The 26240-nt window shown below is 45.0% G+C and overlaps 1 protein-coding gene across 1 annotated transcript in view; it reads left to right on the top strand.

Moving 5' to 3' along the window:
* Window positions 1–24729, top strand: part of ACER2 (alkaline ceramidase 2) — a 34244-nt gene extending 9515 nt beyond the window's left edge. Inside the window, exons 2-6 of the mRNA XM_015067710.3 lie at window positions 270–384; window positions 1125–1266; window positions 9160–9297; window positions 16174–16311; window positions 20121–24729. Coding sequence (XP_014923196.3) covers window positions 270–384; window positions 1125–1266; window positions 9160–9297; window positions 16174–16311; window positions 20121–20307 — 720 coding nt within the window. The 3' untranslated portion in view covers window positions 20308–24729. The remainder of the gene's footprint in view (window positions 1–269; window positions 385–1124; window positions 1267–9159; window positions 9298–16173; window positions 16312–20120) is intronic.
* The last annotated feature ends 1511 nt before the right edge of the window (window positions 24730–26240 follow it).

The following is a 26240-nucleotide window of genomic DNA, read 5'->3' as shown; positions in this document are numbered from 1 at the left end:
AGAACCTGAAAATTTGATCTTTACCTAAGGTTTGAAGCTGCCCCCGTAATCAAAGAGATGGGAAGGAGTCCCCATGAAAGAAGTCTTAAATTTCCCTGTATCTGCAGTTAAAAAAAAACAAAAAACACAAAAAAACAAAAAAACATAAGAGCTTAGACAAGAGGTATGGCCACATTCCTCCCAGTTTGCAAAGAGCATATTTGGAACCCACGGCTTTGTTTTTGCCCTTTGACTTAATATTTCTTTTCATTTTACATCTCCCCCACCAGATCAGCAATGTCTTATTTTTCGTCTTACCGCCCATCTGCATGTGCTTGTTTCGTCAGTATGCAACATGCTTCAACAGTGGCATCTACCTAATATGGACTCTCTTAGTGGTAGTGGGTAAGTGGATTCATTTTCAAGCATGGGCTGAAAGGGAGGAAATGGAATTCTGCACACTTCCTGTCCTGTTTGAACATTATGTTTTGTAAACCAAAGTCACTCTGACGTCTCAGCCAACTTTTATTTTGCTTGCTTGACGCCAGAAGGAGGGCTCTTTTGAATACGGCCTTGATAACAAGGTTGACTGTAATTATCACTTAATTGCCTTCGAAGGTTTATTTATGTAATGGCTATCGGTGCTGTGCCAGTGCCATTTTCTGACAACTTCTGAAGACGATCACATGAAATGATTGAACTCTGACGAGACTTTAGTGTAACGGATCAAAATTTAAAAAAAGAAAATTCTAGATGTTTGGAGCCTTCATTGTTCTGGGAAACACTTGTGCAATTTCCATTTCCTTCCACAGCAGGTTGGGAATACTTAACGGTGAGAGAATGTTGGCTCGTTTACTGCCTGTTCCCATGAAGCCTTGGTGGATGAGGACAGAGTGTGTCTAACTGTAGGATTATTAAAGTTCTGATGTGCTGACATTGGGTCCTGCTTGAAATCCGCTCTCTAGGGCTTCAAGCGTGCATGCCTAGGTGGTAGGGGTTTCTGCCTTTAGCTTCTGCTTTCAGTGTGAACGTGATCTTGTGACTGGGACAGTGGTTGGTTGAAAGGGCGGTCCTTCAGCAGCGTATTGAATTTGTGAGTCTGTTCTTCTGTGGTGACCTTTGTGATTGGTTGTAATTGATTCTAGGAATTGGATCCGTCTACTTCCATGCAACCCTAAGTTTCTTGGGTCAGATGCTTGATGAACTTGCAATCCTTTGGGTTCTGATGTGTGCTCTGGCCATGTGGTTCCCCAGAAGGTATCTACCAAAGATCTTTCGGAATGACAGGTAAGCTCGTGCTAAACATTTTTGCATTCACTGCTAGGTGCAGTACCCAATATATCCACGTACGTATCAAGAAAAACAGCACACGATGTAGCCTAACTTTGTGATGAGCTTATCATATACTTGTTTAATATCCACTGATTGTTTAATCAGTTTGTTTATGGTCTGACACGATAAAGAGGAAATTTTAGTATACTTGAAGAATTTATATGCTAGTGGGGGAAAATGTCAAATGTCTCTCTTATAGGATATGAACAAAAGTGGAAAGATTTTCAGTGGGGGAGAAATTATGGAATGGTAGTTCAAAGACCTTTGGTTTGCTGCTAGAACATTTCCTCGAGTCCAGTCAAGTTCTACCATTTGCTAAGTTTACAGTAGAATTCCACTAAGGAATTAGTTCCTGCAGTTATAGATTCTGTAGTTGTCAAACGGTATTGGTTTATATTTCTGCTGAGATCTACACGCATACACACACACACACCTTTAAGCTGGAAATTCAGAATTTCAAGAGTGGATGCATTTTATTCATTAAAAAACCTTTAGTGTTCATTTTTATTTTGAGAGAGAGAAAGAGAAAAAAAAAAATGAACAGGGGAGGGGCAGAGAGAGAGGGAAAAGAGAGGATCCCAAGCAGGCTCCGTTCGAACTCACAAACTGTGAGATTAGGACCTGAGCTGAAATCAAGAGTCGGACGCTTAACTGACTGAGCCACCCAGGCGCCCCAAAAGATGCATTTTCGCATCTATTATGATGCTTATATGGTTATCCATCAAGTATTTTTTTGAACACTTAACTATGTAATTTTCTAGGCACTGGGCTTTGGCAGTAAACAAAACAGTAGTCTCTGCCTTCAGTGAGTTTATACTGAAGTTGAGGAGGGTACAAACCAATGAACAAACAAACAATACAATGTTATGGTAAGTGCCATGATAAAAAGTAAAGCTGGTAAGGGGTAGTGGTGACATGGGGTGCCGATTTAGAGTTTGGTCAGGGAAAGCCTTTCTGAGGAGCTGTATGAGGTTTGTTAATATCTGAAGGAACAGAAGAGAGCCAACCTCATAACGATGAGAAGGGTTCCTAGAATATACTACCCACATATATTTCTCTGTAGGACACGGTGTTTTGTCACTATATATGGATGTAGTCTAAAAACATGGATATAATTAAGCAAGCTGTGTATACCCAGGGAAGAGCTCTACTGGGAAAATAAAAGAATTCCTTACGGTTTTTCTGGTACTGTGACCAGGAATAGGAGTTTTATAGGTGTTAAAGATGAGGCTCCCTTCTATGGATGGAGGTGGAGGAGTGTCCATAAAACACGCTGACTGCAAAAAGCACATGGTATCCTAGTTTGAGAATGAACCAATCTTTTTTTGAGTATATGTTTTTGTATATGCACAGAAATGCCTGGAGGAGGAAGACAGGCACCGATACCATTGGCTATTCTTATTTTTTTATTTTTTTTTTTAATATTTATCAATCTTTGAGAGAGAGAGAGAGAGAGAGAGAGAGACCGAATGTGAGTGGGGGAGGGGCAGAAGAGAGGGAGACACAGAATCCGAAGCAGGCTCCAGGCTCCGAGCTGTCGGCACAGAGCCCGACACGGGGCTCGAACCATGAGATCATGACCTGAGCCCAAGTCAGTTGCTTAACCGACTGAGCCACCCAGGTGCCCCACCATTGGCTACTCTTAGGAATGGGGGGGGAGGGGAGAACCTTCACGTTTGCTTTTGATCTATACTGCTGTACAGTTTTTGTTTTTATAGAGTGCATGTTAATTTTTAACACTGAAAATGTATTTTAAAATGAGATAGGGAGAAGACCTACTTCAAGTGAACTAGCTGTACAGTTTTCATTGTACAAGAAGGATTTGAATTAAATAGTATTTTGAGTATCATCGAGCAGCTCAGGCATCCTCAAGGTTCCTGGATCACAAAACCACGAGGGAGTGAGCCAGCTGCTTACTAGAAGTGATAAGAAGGGCATTCCTGGTCTTGGGAGAAATACGGTCTCCTTGGCTGAGGCTTTCTCCTCAGTGGGGGAGGGAGGCTCTCATGTGTAGCAGGTTGGTTTGGGCCGTCTCCAGTTTCCAGTCTTGTGCGTGTTCTGCTTCGGTTACGGGACTGGAAAGGAAGCACTTAGAAAGCCCTGGGAGGTGGAGAAGGGGCTTCCTGACTCTGGCTGAGAAACATCATTTACTTTTGGCCTCTCCTTTGGTGTCGAAGGTGCCCACCGCTCACCTCCATCCTTGCCCTGAGCCTGGGGTGTGGGAGGTTGAGCGCTGAGGGGCCTCTTGGTTCTCAGATCTGAGCTTTCAAGTCCTGGGATCTGAGGGAGAAGCTGCGAGCATAAGAAGAATGGTTTTGTTTGTTCATGGCCCTCCGGAGGTGCCACTTGGAATTCCAAGCAACTATTTTTATTTTTATTTATTTATTTACAAAAAAATTTTTTTAATCTTTATTTTTGATGGAGAGAGAGACAGAGCGTGAGCGGCGGAGGGGCAGAGAGAGAGGGAGACACAGAATCGGAAGCAGGTTCCAGGCTCTGAGCTGTCAGCACAGAGCCAGATGTGGGGCTCGAACTCATGAACCACGAGATCATGACCTGAGCTGGAGTTGGATGATTAACTGACCGAGCCACCCAGGCGCCCCTCCAAACGACAGTTTTTAATGTGTTCATGATGTGAAAAAGAAAAACTTTCTCTTTCTTGAAGGGAGAAGTGGGGAAATGTTATGAGCAGGAGAGAGGAAAATGGATGTATTTCTAGAAGCTTACCAACTTTTAACAACAAAGCCCATATCATGGGGCAGAGAAGTCAGTACCACTTAGGACCTTTTTCATCGCAACACCCTGCACGTTTTCTCTGGGAAGATGTGACCCCACTGTTTTCAGCTTGGGGAGAGTCCTTGGGGACCCTGAGCATCCCAGATGTTTATGTCCCTGGCTTTGGGAACGCCCTAGGTTTGAATCCTAGCTTTGCTGCCTACAAGCAGTGTGACTTGTCTTGATTCTTTAGCTTTCTATTTCCTCTTTTTTAAGTTTATTTATTTATTTTGAGAGAGAAAGAGAGTGTGCATGAGCGGGGGAGGGGCAGAGAGGGGAGGCAGAGGATCTGAAGCAGGCTCTGTGCTGAGAGCAGACAGCCTGATGCAGGGCCCGAACCCACGAACTGTGAGGTCACGACCCGAACCGAAGTCGGAAGCTTAACCAACTGAGCCACCCAGGCACCTGTTTCTTCACTTGTCAAACCAGGGAAATAATCATCTTGTGAGGGGATCCTGCAGAGCACACATGGTGAGCATACAGAGTTAGCTTTCATTACTACCAATGGCATATGGAGATTTGTGCCGAGCATTTCTGAGATACGCACATACATTGAAGGAGAAAGTGGGAATGAACAAAGAAGAGGGATGGTGTTAGGGGAGAATAACACATTATAAATAAGGAGTTCAGGTCTATTCGTCCACCTTCAACTTGCCAGTGACAGGCAGAGCAAGACGACCAGACCCCTTTTTGTGAGCCTCACTGCCTGTGACATGGGGACAGGTGCAGCTCTGTGCCCAAGTGGTGGGCCAGACCAAGGACTTCACGTCAAAACCAGGGATTGTGTGGCTTCGCTGTTGAAATTTACCAGTTGACGTCTGTTTGTGATCTCGACTTTGCAGGAGTGGTTCTAAAAACACGTTAAAAGTAGTTCCAGCCTGAGATCTCTGGAGAAAGGAGAGCAACGTGTGGTGGCTAAGGGATTGTATCAGACAGGCATGGCTTTGGGTAATAGGTTTTGTTTTTAAAGCCCTGGTACCTCAGTTTGCTCATCTGTAAAGTGGAGATAAGAAGAGTACCTACCTCATGGGGTTGGAAATGTATGGGAAAATCCTGTAAAATATACACTACAGTGTCTTGTACAGAGTAAGGACTCAGTAAATGCTAGCAGTTATTACGAATGTCTAACATTGGTAAGTATTTTGAAGGTAAGGTCTAGAACAGCAGGGAAATTAACGTTTATGATATAAACAGGAATAGTTGGCAGGTCCTAAGAATCATCATACGCTCAGCTGTTGATGGTTATTAATAAATAAAACATTGAAAAAAATTTAATTATTTATCTTTACTTTTTTTTTATGTTATTTTTTTTTTTTTTTTGAGAGAGAGGCAGCGTGTGAGAAGGGGAGGGGCAGAGAGAGAGAGGGAGACACAGAATCTGAAGCAGGCTCCAGGCGCTGAGCTGTCTGTGCTCCAGCACAGAGCCCGATGTGGAGCTCGAACTCACAAATCATGAGATCTTGACCTGAGCTGAAGTCGGATGCTTAACTGACTGAGCCACGCAGGTGCCCCTTACTTACTTTTGAGGGGGTGGGGAGCAGAGAGAGTGGGGGACACAGAATCTGAAGCAGGTTCCAGGCTTTGAGCTGTCAGCACAGAGCCCAACATGGGACTCGAAATCACGAACTGTGAGATAATGATCTGAGCCAAAGTCGGATGCTTAACCGACTAAGCCACCCAGGCACCCCGGTTATTAATAATTTTTAAACATTTTTGTTTTGAGAAAATAAACTCCAAGAACAAAGAACTATTATAGGCTAATTGTTTCCATTTCTTAAAGATTTATCCTCCTGTGATTTTTTTTTTTTTTTTTTTTTTTTTTTTTACGATTTTTGCCTCCACATGATCTAGGGACAGCTCTCACTTTATAATCCAATTCAGTTTTTGAATCCTGAGTTGCATAGGTGCAGACTGGGGTCTGGCCATCCTGCTCTAGCTGGGTAACTTGTGGCCAGGGGCTTAGACTCTCTGGGTCTTATCAGTTCCTTACTTATAAAATGACATGGGCAGACCTTCCAGGACCCACTGCTGTAGTCCTATGAATATCATGGTCTGGTTGTTCTAAATAGATCATGTTTTAGTCCTACAGGGTAGTTTAGAGCAGTAGATCTTAACCGGGGACATTTCCATCCCTTAAGAGACATCTGGGAAGTCTGTGGATATATTTTTGGTGGTTATGGTGATGGAGTTTTATCATCCATAAAATCAATTTTACTTTGGAAAAAGGGCTAAGGGCGCCTGGGTGGCTCAGTCAGTTAAGCATCCAACTTCAGCTCAGGTCATGATCTCATAGTTCAAGGGTTCGAGCCTCACGTTAGGCTCTATACTGACAGCACGAGCCTGCTTTGGATTCTCTCTCTCTCCCCCTCTCTATCCCTCCCCCTGCTCACACTCACTCTCTCTCTCTTGCCCTTTCTCAAAAATAAACATTTTTTTTTAAAAACGGCGGGGAGGCATTACCAAGTTTTTGCTATAGAAAAGGGGCACAGGGTCTGATATGGTTGAAAACCACTGCTCTAATGGGTGGCTAATGATAACAGTAGCAGCTTTATTATAATATTATATTGATGGTGTTGGGCTACCAGGGTTTGATTGGGAGAATTCAAGAAGAAGGGGTGATAAGAGTTCCCTGACCTGGTGCTCCAGTTTGAGCCCACAATGGGCTGGAAAGTTGAGAACAGGACCAGAGACCACAGTAGGAGTTGCCTGGTGTCACTGATAAGGTAACACCTTGTCAGACCCCGTCCCTCCTGGACATTCCCAGCTCTCTGGTGCCCAGGACCTCCGGGTACCCAGTTCTCTGGTACCCAGGACCCTGACTCTGGGGTCAGCAGGACTGTCCCCGTGACTTCTGTTGACTTCTGCTGGTTACAGATTTGTATGTTCATAGGTTGTTTTGTTGGCTAAGCCACCTTCTTGAAGCGCATTCCCTCACACCCTCTGGACCGACCTGGGAGGTAGTCCGCCTGTGTTCTCCTTGAAGAAAGCAAGTTTCGTCAGGTTTGCTGCCTTTGAACTGTTTGGCAGACCTCTACAGAGCAACAGCAGCCCAGATTTTCCCCGAGAGTAGATCTGATTCACAGTAATATTATTTAAAGTCTCACTTGTTCTCACATGATGGTAATGGTAACAGTTAAGAGTGGATTTGATCAGCACATACCGTGCATCAGTCACTGTGTGAAGGGCCTTAATGCTCACGGGAACCCCACGGGGTAGAGAAACTTGGGGCTTAGAGCGTTTCGTGACTTGTCAAAGGTCCCACGGCTAGTACGAGATGGAAGGAGAAAAAGTGACACACATCTGTTAGCTGGAACACCTGTGCTTAAATCGCCGTCGCCCTCACTAACCCACCCCTCAGCCATTGATCTAGAGAAGCGATGCAATTTAGGAATGGTGGTTTTTTTTGTTTTTTTGTTTTTTTGGTTTTTCCAATCTGAAAAGGCTGAAAGGCCTTGGTGTGGTTCAGAGAATCTCAAAACCCAGTGAAAGAGTTATTGTGGGTCCATAAGAGTTATTGTGGGTGTGTGATGGGGGGAGGGGAGCTGCGGGCTGTGGTCCTCAGAGTGGAGCAGGTAGCCTTTCATCCAGTAGCAAAGGCTGCCAGCCAAGGCCAGGAGGAAAACAGGCTTCTCCTGAGAACTTGCTGCCTGGACCCTTTCCCACACATGTATTTTTTTTTTCTCTGGTTGAAGTTCAGGGCTACAATTCCTGTCCATTCCAGTCAGAAAGTTGGCCGCCCCATCAATGATTTCCTGTGCCTTGATGATAAATGGTTTTCCTCTCTAAGAGATAAATTTGTATTTTGGAGGTCTCAATGCACTTTGATTTCTTTATAATGGAATTTCATTCAAATTAGTTTTCCAACTGTGACCTGTTCCAGGGCTCGCGGCCAAAGTAAATTGTGCTAATGAGGAATAAAAGAAACTTCAGGAAAATCATGTGCTCCTAAATTTCAGTCATGGATGAGGCCTTAGGGATCATCTAGTCCAGGCTTTTCGTTTTATAGATAAGGAAATGGAGTCCCAGGGAGAGAAGGAGGAACGCGTCCGGGATCACGTCGCCACTTCTGGCACTTTCTACTGAAAGCACCTCCACTGAAGGGAGTGAGGATGGCATTTTTCTAAGATTTGTCAGGTCAAAGACTTGTCAACACAAAATTCCAATGCATGCTAGACTGTGACTTGCCAGGACATAAAGACACGATTAGAATTTTTTCTTAAGACTTAGTTTTGTGTACTAGACAGATTTTTTTTTTCCTTTTAAACTAGGGAGCTTTATGGTTTGTAAGTGGTCCCTGGTTTTCTTGTAAAAGTCTTACCCATTTGCCTTGTAGAACAGGGCTTGACAAGCTGTGAGCCAAATGGGTCCATTGCCTGTTTTTGCAAATCAAGTTTTATTGGCATACAGCCGTGCCCAATCACTTACTGTCCACAGTGGTGGACTTGAGTAGCTGCGGAGACTTTGTGACCTGCAACACCTAAAATATTTACTCTCTCACCCTTTATAGAAGTTTGCTAAATGCTGCTGTAAGAGATCTGAAAACAATAAAAAGGACACTAAGAAAATAATTATCCGTATCTCACCCTCAGGGACTTACATGGATTCTCATTTCACCATTCTCCTGGCTTTTTTTTTTTAAGTTTGTTTATTCATTTTTGAGAGAGAGAGAGAGAGAGAGAGAAAGTATGAGCAGGGGAGGAGCAGAGTAAGAGGGAGAGAGAGAATCCCAAGCAGGCTGTGTGCTGTCCGCACGGAGCCCAACAGAGGGCTCAGCCCCATGAACCATGAGATCATGACTGGAGCTGAAATCAAGAGTCTGACACTCAACTGACTGAGCCACCCAGGTACCCCCTGGCTAAATATTTTGAAAATTTCTGGCTACTTCCTAAGAACAAACTCTTAGAAGTAGAATTAGTGAGCCCATGGTTGTGAGTGGGTTTTAAACTCCTGGTACCTTGCGCACGACGTCTTCTCAGCTTGCATTTCCGCCTGTGGTGCCTGTGCTTTGCCAGCATTCATCAAACAAACAAGACCTCCTTTGCTAACAGTTTGGTTTTGCTTCCATCGATTCAGGGGCAGGTTCAAGGCTGTGGTCTGTGTCCTGTCTGCGGTCACAACGTGCCTGGCGTTTGTCAAGCCCGCCATCAACAACATCTCTCTGATGACCCTGGGGGTTCCTTGCACTGTGCTCCTGGTTGCAGAGCTAAGGAGGTGGGTACCTTCATTCTTCCTGCCCACCCCTCAGGCTGCCCCTGGGTTGGGAACATACCGACTTCTGGGGTTTTTGTTTGTTTGTTCGTTTTTTACTGCCCTCAACTGTGGAAAAGGAATCGGACTCCTCACATAGAGTTAGTTTCTGACTATTGGATTGACAGCACATTTGATGGGTTGGTTCAAAACGTTAACGATCTCACTTCCAGAAAGAGGGGAGCAGCTGTTTAGTGGATGCAATATATCCCAGTGATCTGAAGCTAGCTTAGCAGGAAGATCTCAGGGACCTGGTGAATGCCCAGACCAACCTGCCTAGACTTAATTCTGTACAAAGAATAGATCTGTTCCTAGGACGAGAATAAGGAGAAAAGTCCTAACGAGGCTATTGCATTCACACACAGAAGGAAAAACGAATGTCTATATACGAGGCAACATTGACTCCAGGTATAATACCGTTGACTGTGTTATTTTCCCTGAGGCTTAGTCTCCTATTTACAACCTATCAGGTAAAGCCTTTGCTATTTGCCTAAGGATTTTCCTTTGGGAAGTTGTATACTCAAATTCAGGTTGATATCTACAAGTAGTTTAGCCTTGTGTGTACATGATCTCTTTAGCCCCCAAACACATCTAACCACTGTCCTTATTTTAATACCCTGAAAATGCAGCTTTTTCTTTGTGTCAGTGTTTAGAAATGCGTTTTAATTCATGACTTTCTCACTGCTATGGATGTAGCGTGTCCTAACTGAAGTCTGGGGCCCCTCTTCCTTTGTGTGAGAGTTGCTCTGTGTAAGATGTTGTCAGCTCTCCCTTCAGTCTTTGAGAGGAGACATACGGTTCTTCCCACTGCTCTGCCTCTGGGGGTTGCTTTGAATGTCAGCAATACCAGGCAGGGTCAAAGGTGGTTGAAGAAGTATTTTAAGGCACTGGCTGGCAGAGGAAAGAAGCTGTCCCGTCTTGTCTTGTTGCTTTCCTTCGGTAGCCTTGGAAGAGTGGAAGAACAAGAGACTGGCTTGAGAACGCTAATAGATTTTTGAAGCTCTTTGGGAAACACACACGTTGTCAATAAAGAGATCTGAAATGAATTTGTAATGGTCCAGTGGTACTGGCTTATGTTAGGCCTGATGTGAATAGAATGTTCTGGACGTAGGTTTCTTGAGAATTCACTGCAATCTAGTTCATTTTAACTCTTGAATCTAATATGTTTTAGCCTATAATTTTGTTAAAAAGTAGCTTCAGGAAAGAGAAAATATTTTTAACTAATAATATTTAGGGGCGCTTGAGTGGCTCAGTCAGTTAAGTGTCTGACTTCAGCTCAGCTCATGATCTCATGGTCGTGGGTTCGAGCCCCACATCGGGCTCTGTGCTGACAGCTCAGAGCCTGGAGCCTGCTTCAGATGCTGTGTCTCCCTCTCTCTGCCCCTCCACTGCTCACATTCTGTCTCTCTCAAAAATAAATAAATATTAAAATATTTAAACAAGAGCAAATGGGGTTAGGACAAATGGTTAGGACAGATTACTGTTTAAATAAATTCTGCTTCACAAGTGTGATCTTTAAGCAAGGAAAAATTTTCCTTTAATACTCTAATCTTTGCACATAATTACAAAAGAAATCATCTGTTTCGTACTTGAGATCTTCGCCCCTGAAAAGCTAGCCATCACTGCAGCTGATTGGTCTCCATCATTGTAACCAATGGCAGCATCATGGGAAGTATCCCTCCATCCTGCCAGGGTCTGTCTTTCAGCCTAGGGATTATTCCCTTCTTTCTCTTATGCCTACTTTATTCCTGTAAATTGTCTACTGGTCCTTGATCTGCCTTTCAAAAAAAATTTTTTTTTAGTTTTTTAATTTTATTTAAACCCAAGTTAGTTAACGTACAGTGTGATGATGGTTTCAGAATTCAACGATTGATCACTTACAAATAATACCCAGTGCTCATCCCAACAAGTGCCCTCCTTAATGCCCATAACTCATTTAGCCCATCCCCCCTCCCAACACTCCTCTTAAAAGGTCTTTCCCTTTGGCCTGTAAAAACACTGGAGTCCCTCTTTCTTCCCTAGCAGTCAGCCTGGACTCAGTCCACGACTCTCTCCAGCCACCACCCTTTCTCTCCCTCATCTGTCACAGCCCAGCATCTTGGAAGTGTTTATTTTATATATATGTGTGTGTGTGTGTGTGTATATAAGTGATCTCTATGCCCAACGTGGGGCTCGAACTCAAGACCCCAAGATCCAGACTCATACATTCTACCAGCTGCGCCAGCCAGGTGCCACAGCCCAACGTCTTTAAAAGTGGCCTTCATCTGCCCAGCTCTCATTTCTTCAGCCCGCTGCAGTCTAGCTTCTGTCCCACCTTGCTACCCAAGCCCCTCTTGGCTGTGCGTCCAGTGATGGTTTTTCAACGTAACTTATGTGTTCTTCCCTCAGCTATTTGCGCAGTTCACCCCCCCTCGTCTTTGAAACCTTCCGAGTGCCTCTTAGGATGCCACACCCTCCTGGGATGCCACTCCCTCCACGGCTTCTTTTCAGTCTCTCGTGTAAGCTCGTTTGCTGTGCACCTTTGCGGGTAGGGGTCCCTTCAGGTGACAGCTCACCTCGGCTTTCCTCCCTCTACATTTCCCCCTGAAGGAGCTCATCCACAGCCTGCAAACATCTGCAAACAACTCCCAGCTGTGTGTCTGACCCCATCCTTCCTCCTCCCTCCACCACGGTGCATCTAGCTGCCTGTCCGACCTCTGTTCCCACCTGTCACAGCCATCTCGAGTTCAGCCAGATCACCAATCTGCCTTTTCCAGTTCTGGCTCTCCCAACATTTCCAGCAGCAGTAAATGGCACCATTTACCCATTTGCTCAAGACAGAAGCCTGGCTTCCTTTTCCTTTCCTGAGCATCCCCTCTGATCATCGTCCTTTTTCTATTAGTTGACATTACAATTGAGATTAAAGTTCAATATCCCCAGTGTGGCCCCTTGCTTGCCTCTAATATTTTATGGAGTTGTTTTAGCCAACATCGCAGTTAGGATGAAGTTCAAAATCCTGACGTAGCCCCTGCCTGCTGTAGCTCTTTCCTGCATGAAGCTCCCTGCTATATTCTGCCCTCAGCCGTTTTGACCTTCCCTATCCCCAAGGGGGCTTAGTTCTTTCTGTCCCCAGATCCTTGTTCATACTGTCCCCTTCCTTCTGACCCTTCTGTTTGGCTCACTTCTGGCTCACCTTTGACTCACCTGTTTTGGCTCAACTGTTTATACGCCATCATAGCACCTCAGACTTCTTTTTGGCCCCCAGCCTGACTGTAATTAAAAAATTATTTGTGCTGCTGTTTTGTTTACGGTCTGTCCCCTCTGCTTGATGTAGGCTCCACGGGCAGGAGTGGGGCCTCTACATTCACCGCTGTGTCTCTGTCCCCACTGGGATCCCAGCAGGGAGAGAGAAGGTGGTTGTTGGCCGGCTTTGATGCAATTCCCAGACGAAGAGATGTCTTTGTTGCTCTTTGCATTTCCTTCCAGGACCTTCCCCATTGTCATTAGCAATGATCTGTAATGTGCCAGCCAAATATTTCTCCTCTCACCTCCCTCTGCTCAGAAGGAGCTGGGGAAGCTTTTTGTTTCTCATTAGCCTCATTCCTAAAGCTTGTTCCTCGTCTTTCCGTATTTTCATTGTCCTTTCCGAACCTTCTCTCAGATAAGGAAGCAACAAAATTTTACTTGGGGTTATGATTGGATATTTACTGAAATTTGTGGTGGGGTCATATTACCCAGGGACTCAGGTGCATTTAACACCTTTTAAGGTTGGCGCTTTTCTTCTGATTATTAGGAGTCAGTTAAGGAAAACTTCGAGAATACAACAAAGGGTCAGGAAGAGAACTGTAGCCATCATCTCAGATTTTTTTTTTATCCTAAAATAGGGCCCTCCTTGTATCTATCACTTTTGTTCTGTTGTTTGTTTGTTTTTTTCTCCATTTAACCTCACGTTTACATTTTGATCTAAGCCCTGAGAAATGGGAATAAAACCCAAAGGAACCCAGGTTTGGACAAGACCCACGGGGAGATATGCCTGGTCAGTAGCAGGCAGCAGGACCTGTCCCTCTAGAAACAGAGGAAGGGACATCATCAGGCCACCCTGAGACCTTGACTCTGAAGTGCTTTCCCCACATGTGACTCATCCCCTGACATTCTGCCTCTCTTGCCACTTCAGGATGGCTCTGCTCCTCCTCTGTCTCAGCTCCTCTTTCTCTGCCTCCTCAGGTCTCGGCTTCAAGGGCACCTTCTCAGATAGACCTTCCCTGACAGCCCCTCCCCCATTACACTGTCCACATCGGGGGCACCCGCCAGTTTCCTTCCTGACACTCGTCACTAGCTGACATTGTTTCTATTGGTGTAATTATTCGTCAAATGTTCACGTAGGCACTGCCTTTCCAGCATATTGTGATGTGTTCTGGTGTGCTCCTTAAAAAAACAAAAACCTACAAATTTTGGCTTAAGTTTATTTATTTTGAGAGAGAACACACGTATGAGGGAGGGGCAGAGAGAGAGAGAGAATCCCAAGCAGCCTCCACACCAGCAGCGTGGAGCCCTATGTGGGGCTCGAACTCATGAACCCTTGAGATTATGACCTGAGCCGAAACCAAGAGTCGGACGCTGAACCGACTGAGCCACCCAGCTGCCCCCAAAATTTCTAGGTTTAATTGAGTGTACATGGGTCCTCTTTTGTACCAGATTGGCCATATTTGTTGACATTTGTTTTTGTCCATTTTCGTTTTAAAATGGCAAGGCAAGGGTCCTGTTCATTTTGCCTTTCGTAGTGCCTGGCATGGCTTCAGAGAATTTGGTACACAGTCAACATGGTTACTTTTTTTTTTTAATCCAGAAAAAAAAAAATGTGTTCCTAAGATCGCTAGGATCTCATTAACATTTTCCTTTACTACCTTGTTTTATCTATTCATCCAGCAAGCATTTATATCATGCCTATCCTGGGCTGGGCACCGCACACACTCGGGGGCAGGTGTGGCTCCTCTCTCACTGATCTTGCAGTCTGGTTGGATACTAGACATTTGACAAATAATTACACCAATAAAAACAACGTCAGCTAGTGACAAGGGTCGGGAAGGAAACTGGCGGGTGCCCCCGATGCGGACAGTGTAATGGAGGAGGGGTGGTGCGGACAGTGTAATGGAGGAGGGGTGGTCAGGGAAAGTCTACCCGAGAAGGTGCCCTTGAAGCTGAGACCTGAGGAGGCAGAGAAAGAGGAGCTGAGACAGAGGAGGAGCAGAGCCTCTGTGAGGGAGCAGCAGGTCTAAGAGTGCACCGTTCAACAAAGCTAAGTCGGAATTGAGTCGCTCTGATCAGGGGCCTCTGTTGTCCCAAAACATGTTTTGAAAAATTTTCAAGGAATGCATTTAGCTCTACAAAAGGGTATTTCAGTTTGTTTTTTTCTGAGTAGGACTTTCTGAACGTACTGCCCATCCTGTTTTCACCGAGGCTTTTACTGATACCTCTGCCAGGCAGCTGGGAAAGGTACCAGCAAGTGAGGCTTCGGACACCTTACTTGTTCAACAAATATGAACAAATAAACATGACCCCCTTCTCGGGTACAGATGTCACATTGGACCCTGGGACCGGGAAAGAGAGCTTGATTGACTGAGGAGTGGCCCGTGGGGGAAGGAGGGGGAAGGAGACTCTGAGGGAGGGTTTAGAAGGACCCTCAGCCACCAGCTGCCTCTGGACATTCCTCCCTAGGAACAGAAGTCACCCCGTTATGAGTGATTCAGGAACAACAAAAGGAAAATAGCAGTTGAAATTTCTTTGGGCTGTTAGTATTTGTTTCCGAAAAGCATTTTGTCCTAGCGTAGGTCAGAGTTCTTTCCTTCATTCAGCAAAGAGTGGGAGCCCTCTGTGTGCCCAGTGTTGTACCAGGGGAAGACCAGCTATCAACAAATAGCTACGACATGAAGGATGCTAGAAGGCTTATAATCCCTACAGAGGACATGACAGGAGAGGAGGGGGTAATGGGGAATTGGGAGGAATCACTTAGGGGGTGGAGACAGGTGGTACAATGGTTAAAGACAGTGATCAGGAAAGGGTCTACTGAGTGCCATTTGAGCAGAGACTTGGGAGACAGTGAGCCATGTGGTTTTGTGAGAAAGAACATTCCAGGTGGCAGCAGCAGCCGATGCTGAGGTCTGGGGAACACGCCCGGGATATCTGACGAGCACAAGGATCCCCGGATGGCGTGGTGGATAAGCAGAGGCAGCGAGGGGCAGAGTATGTAGGAGAGCAGGTGGAGGGCAGAGGAGAAGCCGGGACGTGTGGGACCTTGTGGGCTTTCCCTCTGGTTGGAAAGGAAGACATGGGAGGCTTTGAACGGAGCGTGGAGAATGGACCATGGGAATGAGGGTGGGAGGACACAGTTGCCATAACTCAGGCAGGAGAGGACGGTGGCCTGGACTCAGGCGGGGGTGGTAGGAGAGGCCAGCTTTTGGGTATATATTGAAGGCAGAGCTGCTGTGGGGTGTGTGGAAAGAGAACAAGGGCTCCAAGACTCTTGGCCTGAGCTTCCGAAAGCATGGAAGATTCTTTGGAGGGGGCAGGGAGAGATCAGGAGTGCATTATGGACATGTTCAGTTTAGGTCCATAGCACACGTGGGTAGACACGTCAAGGCGGTCAGGTATGTGAGTGAGTCAGGGAGAGGCCTGGATGAGACACACTGGGGGCCATCTGTGTATGCATGGTGTCTATATCCACAAGCTTGTGGGGTGACAGTATGTTGGGCTGGCCCTCCAGTGCCAAGGGCCTAGGGGGATGTGAGGAGCCAGAGGAAAGTGGCCAGCGAGCTGGGTGGCAACCAAGCCTGATGGCGACCTGCTTTCTGGATCCCTGTGCAGGTGCGATAACGTGCGTGTATTTAAGCTGGGACTCTTCTCCGGCCTCTGGTGGACCCTTGCGCTCTTCTGCTGGATCAGTGACCGAGCCTTCTGTGAGCTGTTGTCGTCCTTCCACTTCCCCTACCTGCACTGCGTGTGGTAAGCCCCAGCGACCCCACGGGGATCTGTGCTTGTTGTCAGGCATCATTCTCCCTGCAGGGTGCGCAGGTGTGTGAGGGGACAGCACAGGCTGAGCGCCTTTCTCCTCACAGAGACCGTCAGGAAAGTGTGCTCAAAGGCGGAAGGGGCTCCAGGGAGCAGGCTTAGCCAGAACTAAAAGACCTAATTGTGTGTGTTTCAAGTCTGTGGTCTCTTACCTTTAGCTCCATTACTAAAGCATAAAGGAGCTTGAAAACCGAATCTGTAACCTGAGCTGTAGCTAGATCTCTAGGGAGGGGGGCGGGGGTGGGGGGTAAGGCTTGGGACAGATAGGATGTGGGGCCTGGGATGCCCAGGTGACAGCATCACAGGTCATCTAGGGACAGTCTCAGCCACTCCCTTTCCAGACAGAGATGGATGCCCAGAAGGGGAAAGCGAACTAATGCTTCACCTGGGTGTTCAGTCATAGGGAGTTGGAGCATCTATGCATTGGAATGCTCAGGTTACACGGTGAAGTTTGAAAATAAAAAGCAGCACGTGGTTTACTGAGCAACACTCAACAGTTTCCACTCAGGAAGCTGAGGGAGGAAGTCAGAGCGGTTTCTTCCCGGGAACTGCTTTAGTGACAAACCCAGAGTCCCGTTTCCCTCCACCCGCCACGACTTCTGATTGCAAGAGATAACAAGGACCAAGAGACATCTGCTTTAGGACGGCCCTTGTCAATTGAGAGCACCCAGGGAGAATTCTAGTGGTGAGGAGTTGGAAAAACTCTTATCAGATCCAAGATTCAGAACAAGCTTGACTTCTGTCAGGCGATGCCTAGGACTCTGGTTTGGGAGAACTCGTATGAATTCCTTTGAACACGAGAATTTGTAATATATCTAGCAGGAGACACAATCTGCTCTCAGTGGAAGGCTTGGGGACTCCCAGGACTGTTCGCAGAAGACAAAGTAAAACAGCACAAACTGGAGATTCTAGTCTGAGGGTCCTTTGCCTGATACTTTTTAGGTTCAACCTCGACTTACAGTGTATAGATTCACTAGTATGAGTTTGTTGAGTTATAATGGAGATAATAAAATGCAGATTTTTTTAAATGTTTATTTTTGAAAGAGATCAAGGAAGGGGGGAAGGGCAGAGAGAGACAGAGACAGAAACAGAGCTCAAGAGGGGTGGGGCAGAGAAAGAGAGACAGAGACAGAGAGACAGAGAGACAGAGTGAGAGTAGGGGAGGGGCAGAGAGAGAGGGAGGCACAGATACTGAAGCATGGTCCAGGCTGCAAGCTGTCAGCACAGAGCCTGATGCGGGGCTCGAACTCACAGACTTTGAGATCATGACCTGAGCTGAAGTCCGATGCTTAACTGACTGAGCCACCCAGGCGCCCCTAAAATGTAGATTTTAAGTGTATGATTTGATGAGTTTTGATAAATGTGTACACGTGTGTAAAGATGACCTCATTCAAGATGTAGTACATTTTTATTCCAATTTTAACAGTTTAAGCAAAATTTAAAAATTAGACTGTAATAACTTTGGCTCAAACTTAATTTGTTTCTAAGTGTTGTGTACTTCCTGCCTTGTTTTTCAAAGGTGAAAAACATCTTTTTGTACCAGTTGGGACGTTTTAAGAACAAATTTAAACCGAAGTATAGAGAGAGGCTCTCATAATTCTGTCTGCCAACGAGTGATAACCATTGTTCTCAACCTGAGGTTTATTCTTCTGGATTTTCAGATTTGTTTATTTAAGTAATTTCTGCACAATGGGACTCTAAACTCACGACCCCGAGAATCAAGGGTCACACGTGCTACGGACTGAGCCAGCCAAGTGCCCTTTCTTCCAGATTTTTGTCTATTTCTCTAATTCTACCTTTACTTATTTAAAAAAATGTTTTAAGTTTATGTATTTATTTTGAGGTGGGGGTGGGGAGGCTCAGGAAGGGCAGATAGAGAGGGAGAGAGAGTCCCAAGCAGGCTCTGCATTGTCAGCACAGAGCCCAACGTAGGGCTAGAACCCACGAACTGCGGGATCATGACCTGAGCCGTAATAGAGTCAGACACTTGACTGAGCCACTCAGGCTCCCCTCTAATTCTGCTTTTAAAGAACAATTCTATACATGATGCAAATGATCTTTTTTTTTTCTTTAAGAGAATACTAGATATATTTACATCGATATATCTAGATATCTATCTAGATATCTATGTATCTAGATATATGTCCAAATTCAGGGAGATTATCTAGATCCAGGGAGATTATATTAATGAACACTTTTTAAAAGTCTGTACGGTAATGCCTTTTACCCATACTGTCCTATATACTAGATATTATTAACTCTTGAATCTTAACCTGATTAAAAATATTTTTATTTTCATGTCTTTGTAAGAAAAATGGCCTTCTTATTGAACATCTTTTCCAACATAAGCTTACTCTTTGAATTTCTTCTCTTGAAAGGAGCCTTTTTGTTGGTCTTCTCTGCAGAGTATTTCTATTTTTAAAAATTTTTATCTAGCACCTAGTGCCTGGCACATAGTAGCAGGCAGTCATTACTGTCCCATCACTAGGTGTGTGTGTCATGCAAATTTGCATCATTTTCAAGAGTATGGAGGGTACTACATTGAGCCCTCCTGGGGGCAACATCCAGCATCAGTAATTATCCACCTGAGGCCAATCTCGGCCTTGCTGTCTTCATCCACTGCCCACTCCCACACTGATGGTTTTAAAGGGCATCCTGTGAAGTGATTACTTTTTGAGAGTTCTTTGGAATATAGGGATTTTAACTCTTTGGTCATGTGAGTACAAATCCCCCCCCCCCCCCCCCCCACCTTTCCATTTGTCTTTGAGTATATAATGATATTTTGGGGCCATGTTGATTTTAAACATTCATGTTCCAACATCTGTCAGTCTCATGTTGATTTTAAACATTCATGTTCCAACATCTGTCAGTCTTTTCCTGTAGGGTTTCTGGGCTTTGTGTCAGTATCAGAAAGGCCTCAGCCACCGAAGTTTATAAAAACACTTTCTTTGATTATATTTAAAAAATAGATTTCAAAGCTTTCATTCATCTAGAATTAGATTTCAGTCTAAGAGAAGGAAGGATTACATGCTTTTAGTTTTTTTTTTTAATTTTTTTTTATTTTTAAGAGACAGAGACAGAGCACAAGCGGGGGAGGGGAGGGACAGAGAGAGGAGACCCAGAATCCGATGCAGACTCCAGGCTCTGAGCTGTCAGCACTGAGTCTGACACAGGGGTCGAACTCACAAACGGTGAGATCATGACCCGAGCCGAAGTCGGACGCTCAACTGACTGAGCCACCCAGGCGCCCCAGGATCACATGCTTTTAAATGGTCCCTTGCTTGATAAAGATTCATGTTAAAACTTTTTACAGACACAGTAAAAAAGTTTCCCTGCTAAACTGTACACAAGCAGTTTAATCAGTATAAAATGATTCCTAATAAAGAGCATTAACTATGTGTAAGCGACCTTGGAGTAAGAAGGTGGGATCCAATCAGACGTGCTCAGTTCCCTCCATCTGCCTAGCACTGGTTTTAAATCTTTGGGTGTCAGTTGAGTGTCAAAGGCATTTGCATGTTTGCTCCTATTAGAACTTTCTGAAACAGGCCCTGTTTGCTCCAGATTTATCACTCTCCTGCTCTTCTGGAGATTATTGGTCACCTTCACCCCTTCCTAACTGAAAAAGGCACTGGGCTGTCATTACAGCCAGGAATGGTGGGCTGGCCCAGCGGGAGGGGCAGGCTAGCGTGAAGGTGGCCATCTTTGCCTGTGTCAGGTGCTCACTCCCTGTGTCCTTCTCGCAGGCACATCCTCATCTGCCTCGCTGCCTACCTGGGCTGTGTATGCTTTGCCTACTTTGATGCAGCCTCCGAGATCCCTGAGCAGGGCCCCGTCATCAAGTTCTGGCCCAGCGAGAAGTGGGCCTTCATCGGCGTGCCTTACGTGTCCCTCCTGTGTGCCAGCAAGAAATCACCAGTCAAGATCACGTGATGGCATGGCCGTGGTGGCTTGGCTTCTCTGCTTATTTTCCTTGATGCACAGGCTCCCTTTGCCAGGAAAGACAGCCGGGGGCTTGCAGAGTCCGGGGTAGGGCCTGTCTTTTAAAAGTTCTGTTCCCTTGGGCTCAACTAACGTGTCTGTGGCCCGCCAGGACTCTACCATGCAGGGGGAGGAAGGTCTTCCCCTTTCCCAAAGATGGAAAGTGGAGGGCTGAGGGGCACCAGGTGGAACTTCTCAGCCTCTTCCAGATACAGTAGTTTGTTGGGCTGTATCCTTTCTGGCAATGGCAGAGCAGTCCCTCGGGGAGCCCATTTCCCAGTGGGAGATGGGTCCAGACTCGACCATTCCCATGTGCTCTCCGTGTCAACTCTCCTACTGACCGACAGGCCCTGTGACAGACTCAGACCTCTGTCTGATGGAAGATCCCAGGGATTTTCATTTGAGGAAACTGTCCTAAAACAAGACCAAGCCAATGAAATCCACACAGGGCTAATGGCTAAGGAGGCATCCATGTAGAGCTCTCCGTAACCAGGTTTTACATGCACTTGTGAATCTTTTCTCTACTACCTCTGCTGAGAGATGGGGATTTGACTTCAGAGGGTGAAGCAGACGAAAAAAACCCTCTGTGCCAAAAGCTACACTCTGCTTTAAGCCATTCTTGAAGATGAGCACAATTTTTAGATGTGAACATTGTTGGCCCCCTCCCCAAACCAACGGTCACACACACACACACACACACACACAGGATAGTTGTGGTGTGAACAGATCTGCACACAGACCCCGGCTCCTTAGTGCCGAGCTCCGTAAGGTCAGGCCTCATGACAGTCACGGTGGGAGTCCTGCCTGGTTCAACGTCTGGAGCAGACATGAAGTTCTGGAAACTTGTGCTGATTAGAAGCCTTCTGGATGCTCTTCCATTTGGAAGTTATCCCCCAAAATGTCACCTCTTCTTTCTGCAAGATTTCCTGCGGGAATCATACTCCATATTCTCCCAGTACAAGGTGCTTCCTGTGGTTTCTCCAAGGATTTGATAGCTGCTCTTCTCTAGAACTGTGGCTCTTTGGGTCGTGGGTGCAGCAGGCAATGCTGTTGGCCTTCTCAGTTTTTCCTCACCTGAAGGGACACTAGCCAAAACTAATCTCTTCATTGGGCCGAATGAAGACTTTAAAACGGTCATCAAGGTGTGAGGGGGAATGCATGACCTCAGGGATACTCACTTTAACTGACATCTCCCGCTTTGCAACATTCCATCATGAAAGAGGGCAGGACATCCTTGTGTGGATGGGAGTCCTGTCGCTAAGGATCTAATAATTGGGCAGGACCAGCGCGTGGCAGGTCTAGGAACTTTGGCTCCAGTTAGAAGTTGCACAGGATCAAAGGTGAAAAGTCCAATAAGGAACTGAATTGAGAGTTTAAAAATGAAGGACTTTATTCTGCTTCTGTGGTTTTCAAGTTATTTTTAGCAGAACCCTATCTGCAATAAGAAACCATCAAGGAACCCAAATGTGTGATAGATGGTGCATTCTAGTAGTTTAAATTTAAGGCTAAACTTCTACATTTCCCTTAATATCATGCAGCGAAAAATGCAAGTTAAATTTGTGGTTTTCCATGGTAAAAAATTTGGGATTGAATGAGTGTACCTTTTTATTATAGCTTAAAAATATACTTTAAAAATGGTATTTAAGTATTTGTGGGGTTTCTAGTGCACTTCTGAGACCTAGGTGGTTCATGAACTACCTAGAGTTTTGTTTTGTTTTTTAAATTTTTAATGTTTATTTTTGAGAGAAAGAGACAGAGCACAAATGGGGGAGGGGCAGAGAGAGAGAGGGAGACACAGAATCCGAAGGAAAATCTGAGCTGTCAGCACAGAGCCCAACATGGGGCTTGAACCCACAAACTGTGAGATCATGACCTGAACTGGAGTCAAATGCTTAACCAACTGAGCCACCCAGGTGCCCTGGAACCACCTAGAGTTTTAAAACTGCTGTTCAGTCTTTTGGGTTTAAAGTCTAGAATTTTTCCAAAGGGAATTAGACTGTCCTCACTTCAGATGGACTTCCCAGGTTTGGATTCTGGTGTCATTCATTCTGGAGTATAAAAATGCTCCAAAGTAGGGGGAAGCTTTGATTTACTTTAAGTCCAGCTGTCTTAGTGTGGAAGCATACATGAGGAGAAGGGGCCGTGGGAAGTGTTTGTGCTCTATGGGAGGTTTAATTTCCATCTCAAGGGCTCCTCAGTGATGAGAGCATTGTTCCAGCAGTTAAGGAGGGTGTGGGTCTCTGGATCAGGTAAAGGGGTAGGTCCCTGGGGAACACCACCTTCTAACTCCCAACTCTTTGACCTTACTCTTCTGGAAATCTCTTAGTGTCCTTTGGAAATAGAGATAAGCTGGGACTGCTGGAAATGAGGAAATAAGTGCCCTGACAGGGCTGTTTCCATCTACCTTCTACAAGAAGAATGGCTTAGTTAAGATGTCAGAAGGAATGCTTTTGTTGTAAAAAAAAACAAAACAAAACAAACAAAAAAAAACAAGAAGAAAAAACAAAACAAAAACCAAAAAACAAATCAGAAGGCCCTTCTAGAGATTGGTTTTGATGAGCTAAGGGCTGATAACAGATATGGAATGGGGTATATGTTAGGAGGACAAAAACATAACTTCTACTTTTGAACAAAAATCGCTATGGCTTGTTAGTGTGAAGATGGTAAATCAAGAAAGTAGGAGTTTAAAGATTTTATTTGAAGTTAGGTTTATGGCATCATTCATGTTTATATTTACGATGCTTTTATAGCACTCCAGGCTCTTGAAGAGAATTAGAAAGCTGCAGGAAAGTTGAAGAGAAAAAAGTAGTCTGCATTTTTATTGTCCAAGGACAATCATTGTTAGTATTTTGGCATTTTGGTGTATTTCCTCATCTTTTTTTCTTCTCCCAATAGAGTTGTAAATAGAGGTCTTTTAGCATGCACAGTTCATCTGGTAGCTCGAATGGAATATAAATGTCAGTTGTGTATTTTCCACGAAGAGCATCTTTTGGAATACACTTGAGTTAGCTCTGCACTTGAGAGCTTATCACTGGATTCTGACTTACTGCTGAGTCTTTTTACATTGAGCCAGACATGAATAGGTCCTGAGAAATAATGAACCGAAGTCTACTTTTTGTTAGGCTTCTGCACTTGGGTTGACGAACTACAGAAAATAGCTATTTGATAGATGGCTCTGCAGGTTGTGAGGTTTTCAGATTTTAAAAAAGTGAATAGCTTATTGATGTGCAATCAAGAATCTTTGTTTTTTTCCCCCCTGATAATGCAGGGAAGTGGAAAGTTGACATTTGGGAATTAGGTCATGGCTGTTACTCACCGTGGCAGTCAGATACTTGTTCTGCTTAGATAGAATTTGCCTGATGGAACTGGATCTAGGATATTAAACATTAGTATCCTAGTTATCAAGGAATCACTTAAGTCAGTGATTCTTATTTTTTTAGTGTTTGGTTGAATGTAGACTTTTAAGAAAGCTTTTCTCCTTTTGATGATGATTAGGATTATACTATTAGCATGTCAGTCAATATATTTAAGGTGTCTGGGAGAAGAGATACCTGAATCTGTTCGGTAACAGGCTACTTTTGGGGGAAATCTGCCTGTCCCTCTGATTAGTGCCTACTACGTTCATTATGGATCAGAGATGTTCTCTTGGGGGACCTAAGCTCAATGGTCATCAAGCACCGACTTTCTAAAAATACCGTAACTTGTTCTATTTATTGGCTTTCTCAGGTGTGTAAAAGCTACTCACCAGTTCCTCATGCTTACGTGAGCCAGGGCCATGTTGGGGGCTCTGAGAGTGGGGTAGAGTCTCCTTGGCTCTTTATCCCATGGGGCTGGCATGAGACCATCTCTGAGGGACAGGTGAGGGCTGAAGCTTGCCCAACTGGAGCCTCTCTCATAGCTCCTTTCCCCCAGATGAGCTTGGAACCTTTCATTGCCAGCTCTTGGCCGGGGTGCTCCCATTCCAGCTGGCCAAAGAGAATGCTCAGGCCAGGTTGGGATGCTTAATGGATTTTACATACTCCTACAGGCAAAAAAAAAAAAAAAAAAAAAAAAAAAAAAAAAAGCCTCTAAAGGACTGATTGTTTAAATTGTTTCTTTCTGTGTATGTTAAACCAGGTTTAAGACTATTTTATAATCACAGTATGTAATCAGAGCATATATAGTATTTTTAGACCTATTCCTTGTTTTATACTTTAGATAGGTTGTGCCGTCTTAGGGTGGTGTGCCCAGTGGCTGTGGGAGCAGTTAATGTCCATTGTTTGGGAACGTTTTAAGGCCTTTTGAAATGGAGCTTTTGCACTTTATACTATTTTTGGGAACTATGAGTTATATTTCAATATTAAAGCCATAAGTGGCGTTTTCTGTGAATGAAAATATGTTTATGTTTGTGTTTGTTTCCAAAATGATTTCTGAAATATCTGAAAGGGAAGAATGCATCTAATGGATTGGAGAGCAAAGCACATTTTCCTGAATTAGTTTGAGTGAATTTGGGTAGCCTTGCTATTCAACATACTTAGGATTAGCATAGTTGTTTCTTCTCAGAGCTGTGAAATTAACACACCAAAGTATTTCCAGTACAAAGTGCCTAAAAACAGATTATTTTTATTAGAAGGTCTAGAATTAAGTCATGGATGTAAAAGCTCAAATATAGAAAACTACTCTATGCTGGATTTTCCCCAGTCATTGGAAGGAGGATCATATAACATTTCAAAATAGTAAATGACTTTATTTAGCAGGAAAGTTCCTATGTATTTTGATGTTTATTTTTGAGACAGAGAGAGCACGAGTGCGGGGAGGGGCAGAGAGCGAGGGACGCACAGAATTCGAAGGAGGCTCTAGGCTGTGAGCTGTCAGCACGGAGCATGACACGGAGCTCGAACCCATGGAACTGTGAAATCAAGGCTTGAGCCCGAGTCGGACGCTCAACCAACTGGGCCACCCAAGTGCCCCCGGAAAGTTCTAGGTGTACCTATTTTGCTTAATTTTCTATGATTAAAAAAAAAATTGTTATTAAAGACTTCATAGGCCATGATATTGGAAAGAATAATGTGACCATCAAAACAAAGACCGGATCGTTACAGTGGCTTTTTTCAGACTTTTTTTCTGGCCTGGAAGAGATCAGGAGTGGCCACAGAGCCTTTTGACAATCTGATGGGAGTGGGGTCTTCTCCCCAGGAAAACGCCTATAGGTAGAGTTCTCTGGGAACTCAGGTTCCCTGGAAGCTACCCAACTCCTGCAGGAACGGGGCACCAGGCCAGGATCCAAATCCCATTTCTGGTGCGGAAATTGGGATCTCCACTGCCTTGCTTTGCCACTGCCCTCTAAGACCAGTGCTCCCCTCCTCTCCTTCTCCGTCAGGACTTTACCCTCTGAGGGGCTGGAGGGGGCAGCCCCGGGGTGCTGGGAATGTACAACTGAAGTGTCCTCAACAAAAGAGGAGCTTACACTTTCCTCCAGCCTCTTTCCTGGCTTATAGTTTCAGACACTCCGTAAGATTTTATCTGGGTCTGTCATATTCTGCCTTCTGTGTTGTTGGATTTTTCCATAATAAAAAAATTAAGAGGTAGAGTATTTGGGGGTTATGTCCTTCATTCTCTCTGGGGTGGGGCTCAGCCACCTTCCTGCCCATCTCAGGGGGACCCTGGCCGCCTGTCTTTCCAGTTTAAGCGTTTGTCTTCAGTGGGCACTTCTGTTTCTGACCATCTGCAGGCCTGGGGACACCCCACTAAACCTGGGAAGTCTCTCTGGGTGGTAATGCACACAAAGGGAAAGATCAACCTCACATGTTTTTTGGTTGGTTGATTTTATAGCATTAAGACAAAACATTTGCTTCAGCTGCTTTTACCACTGAGAAGAGAGACCACAGCACTATCTTAAAAATTCC

Source organism: Acinonyx jubatus, chromosome D4 (genome assembly GCF_027475565.1).
Source record: "Acinonyx jubatus isolate Ajub_Pintada_27869175 chromosome D4, VMU_Ajub_asm_v1.0, whole genome shotgun sequence".
NCBI lineage: Eukaryota > Metazoa > Chordata > Mammalia > Carnivora > Felidae > Acinonyx > Acinonyx jubatus.
This window is presented reverse-complemented; position numbering and strand designations above follow the sequence as displayed.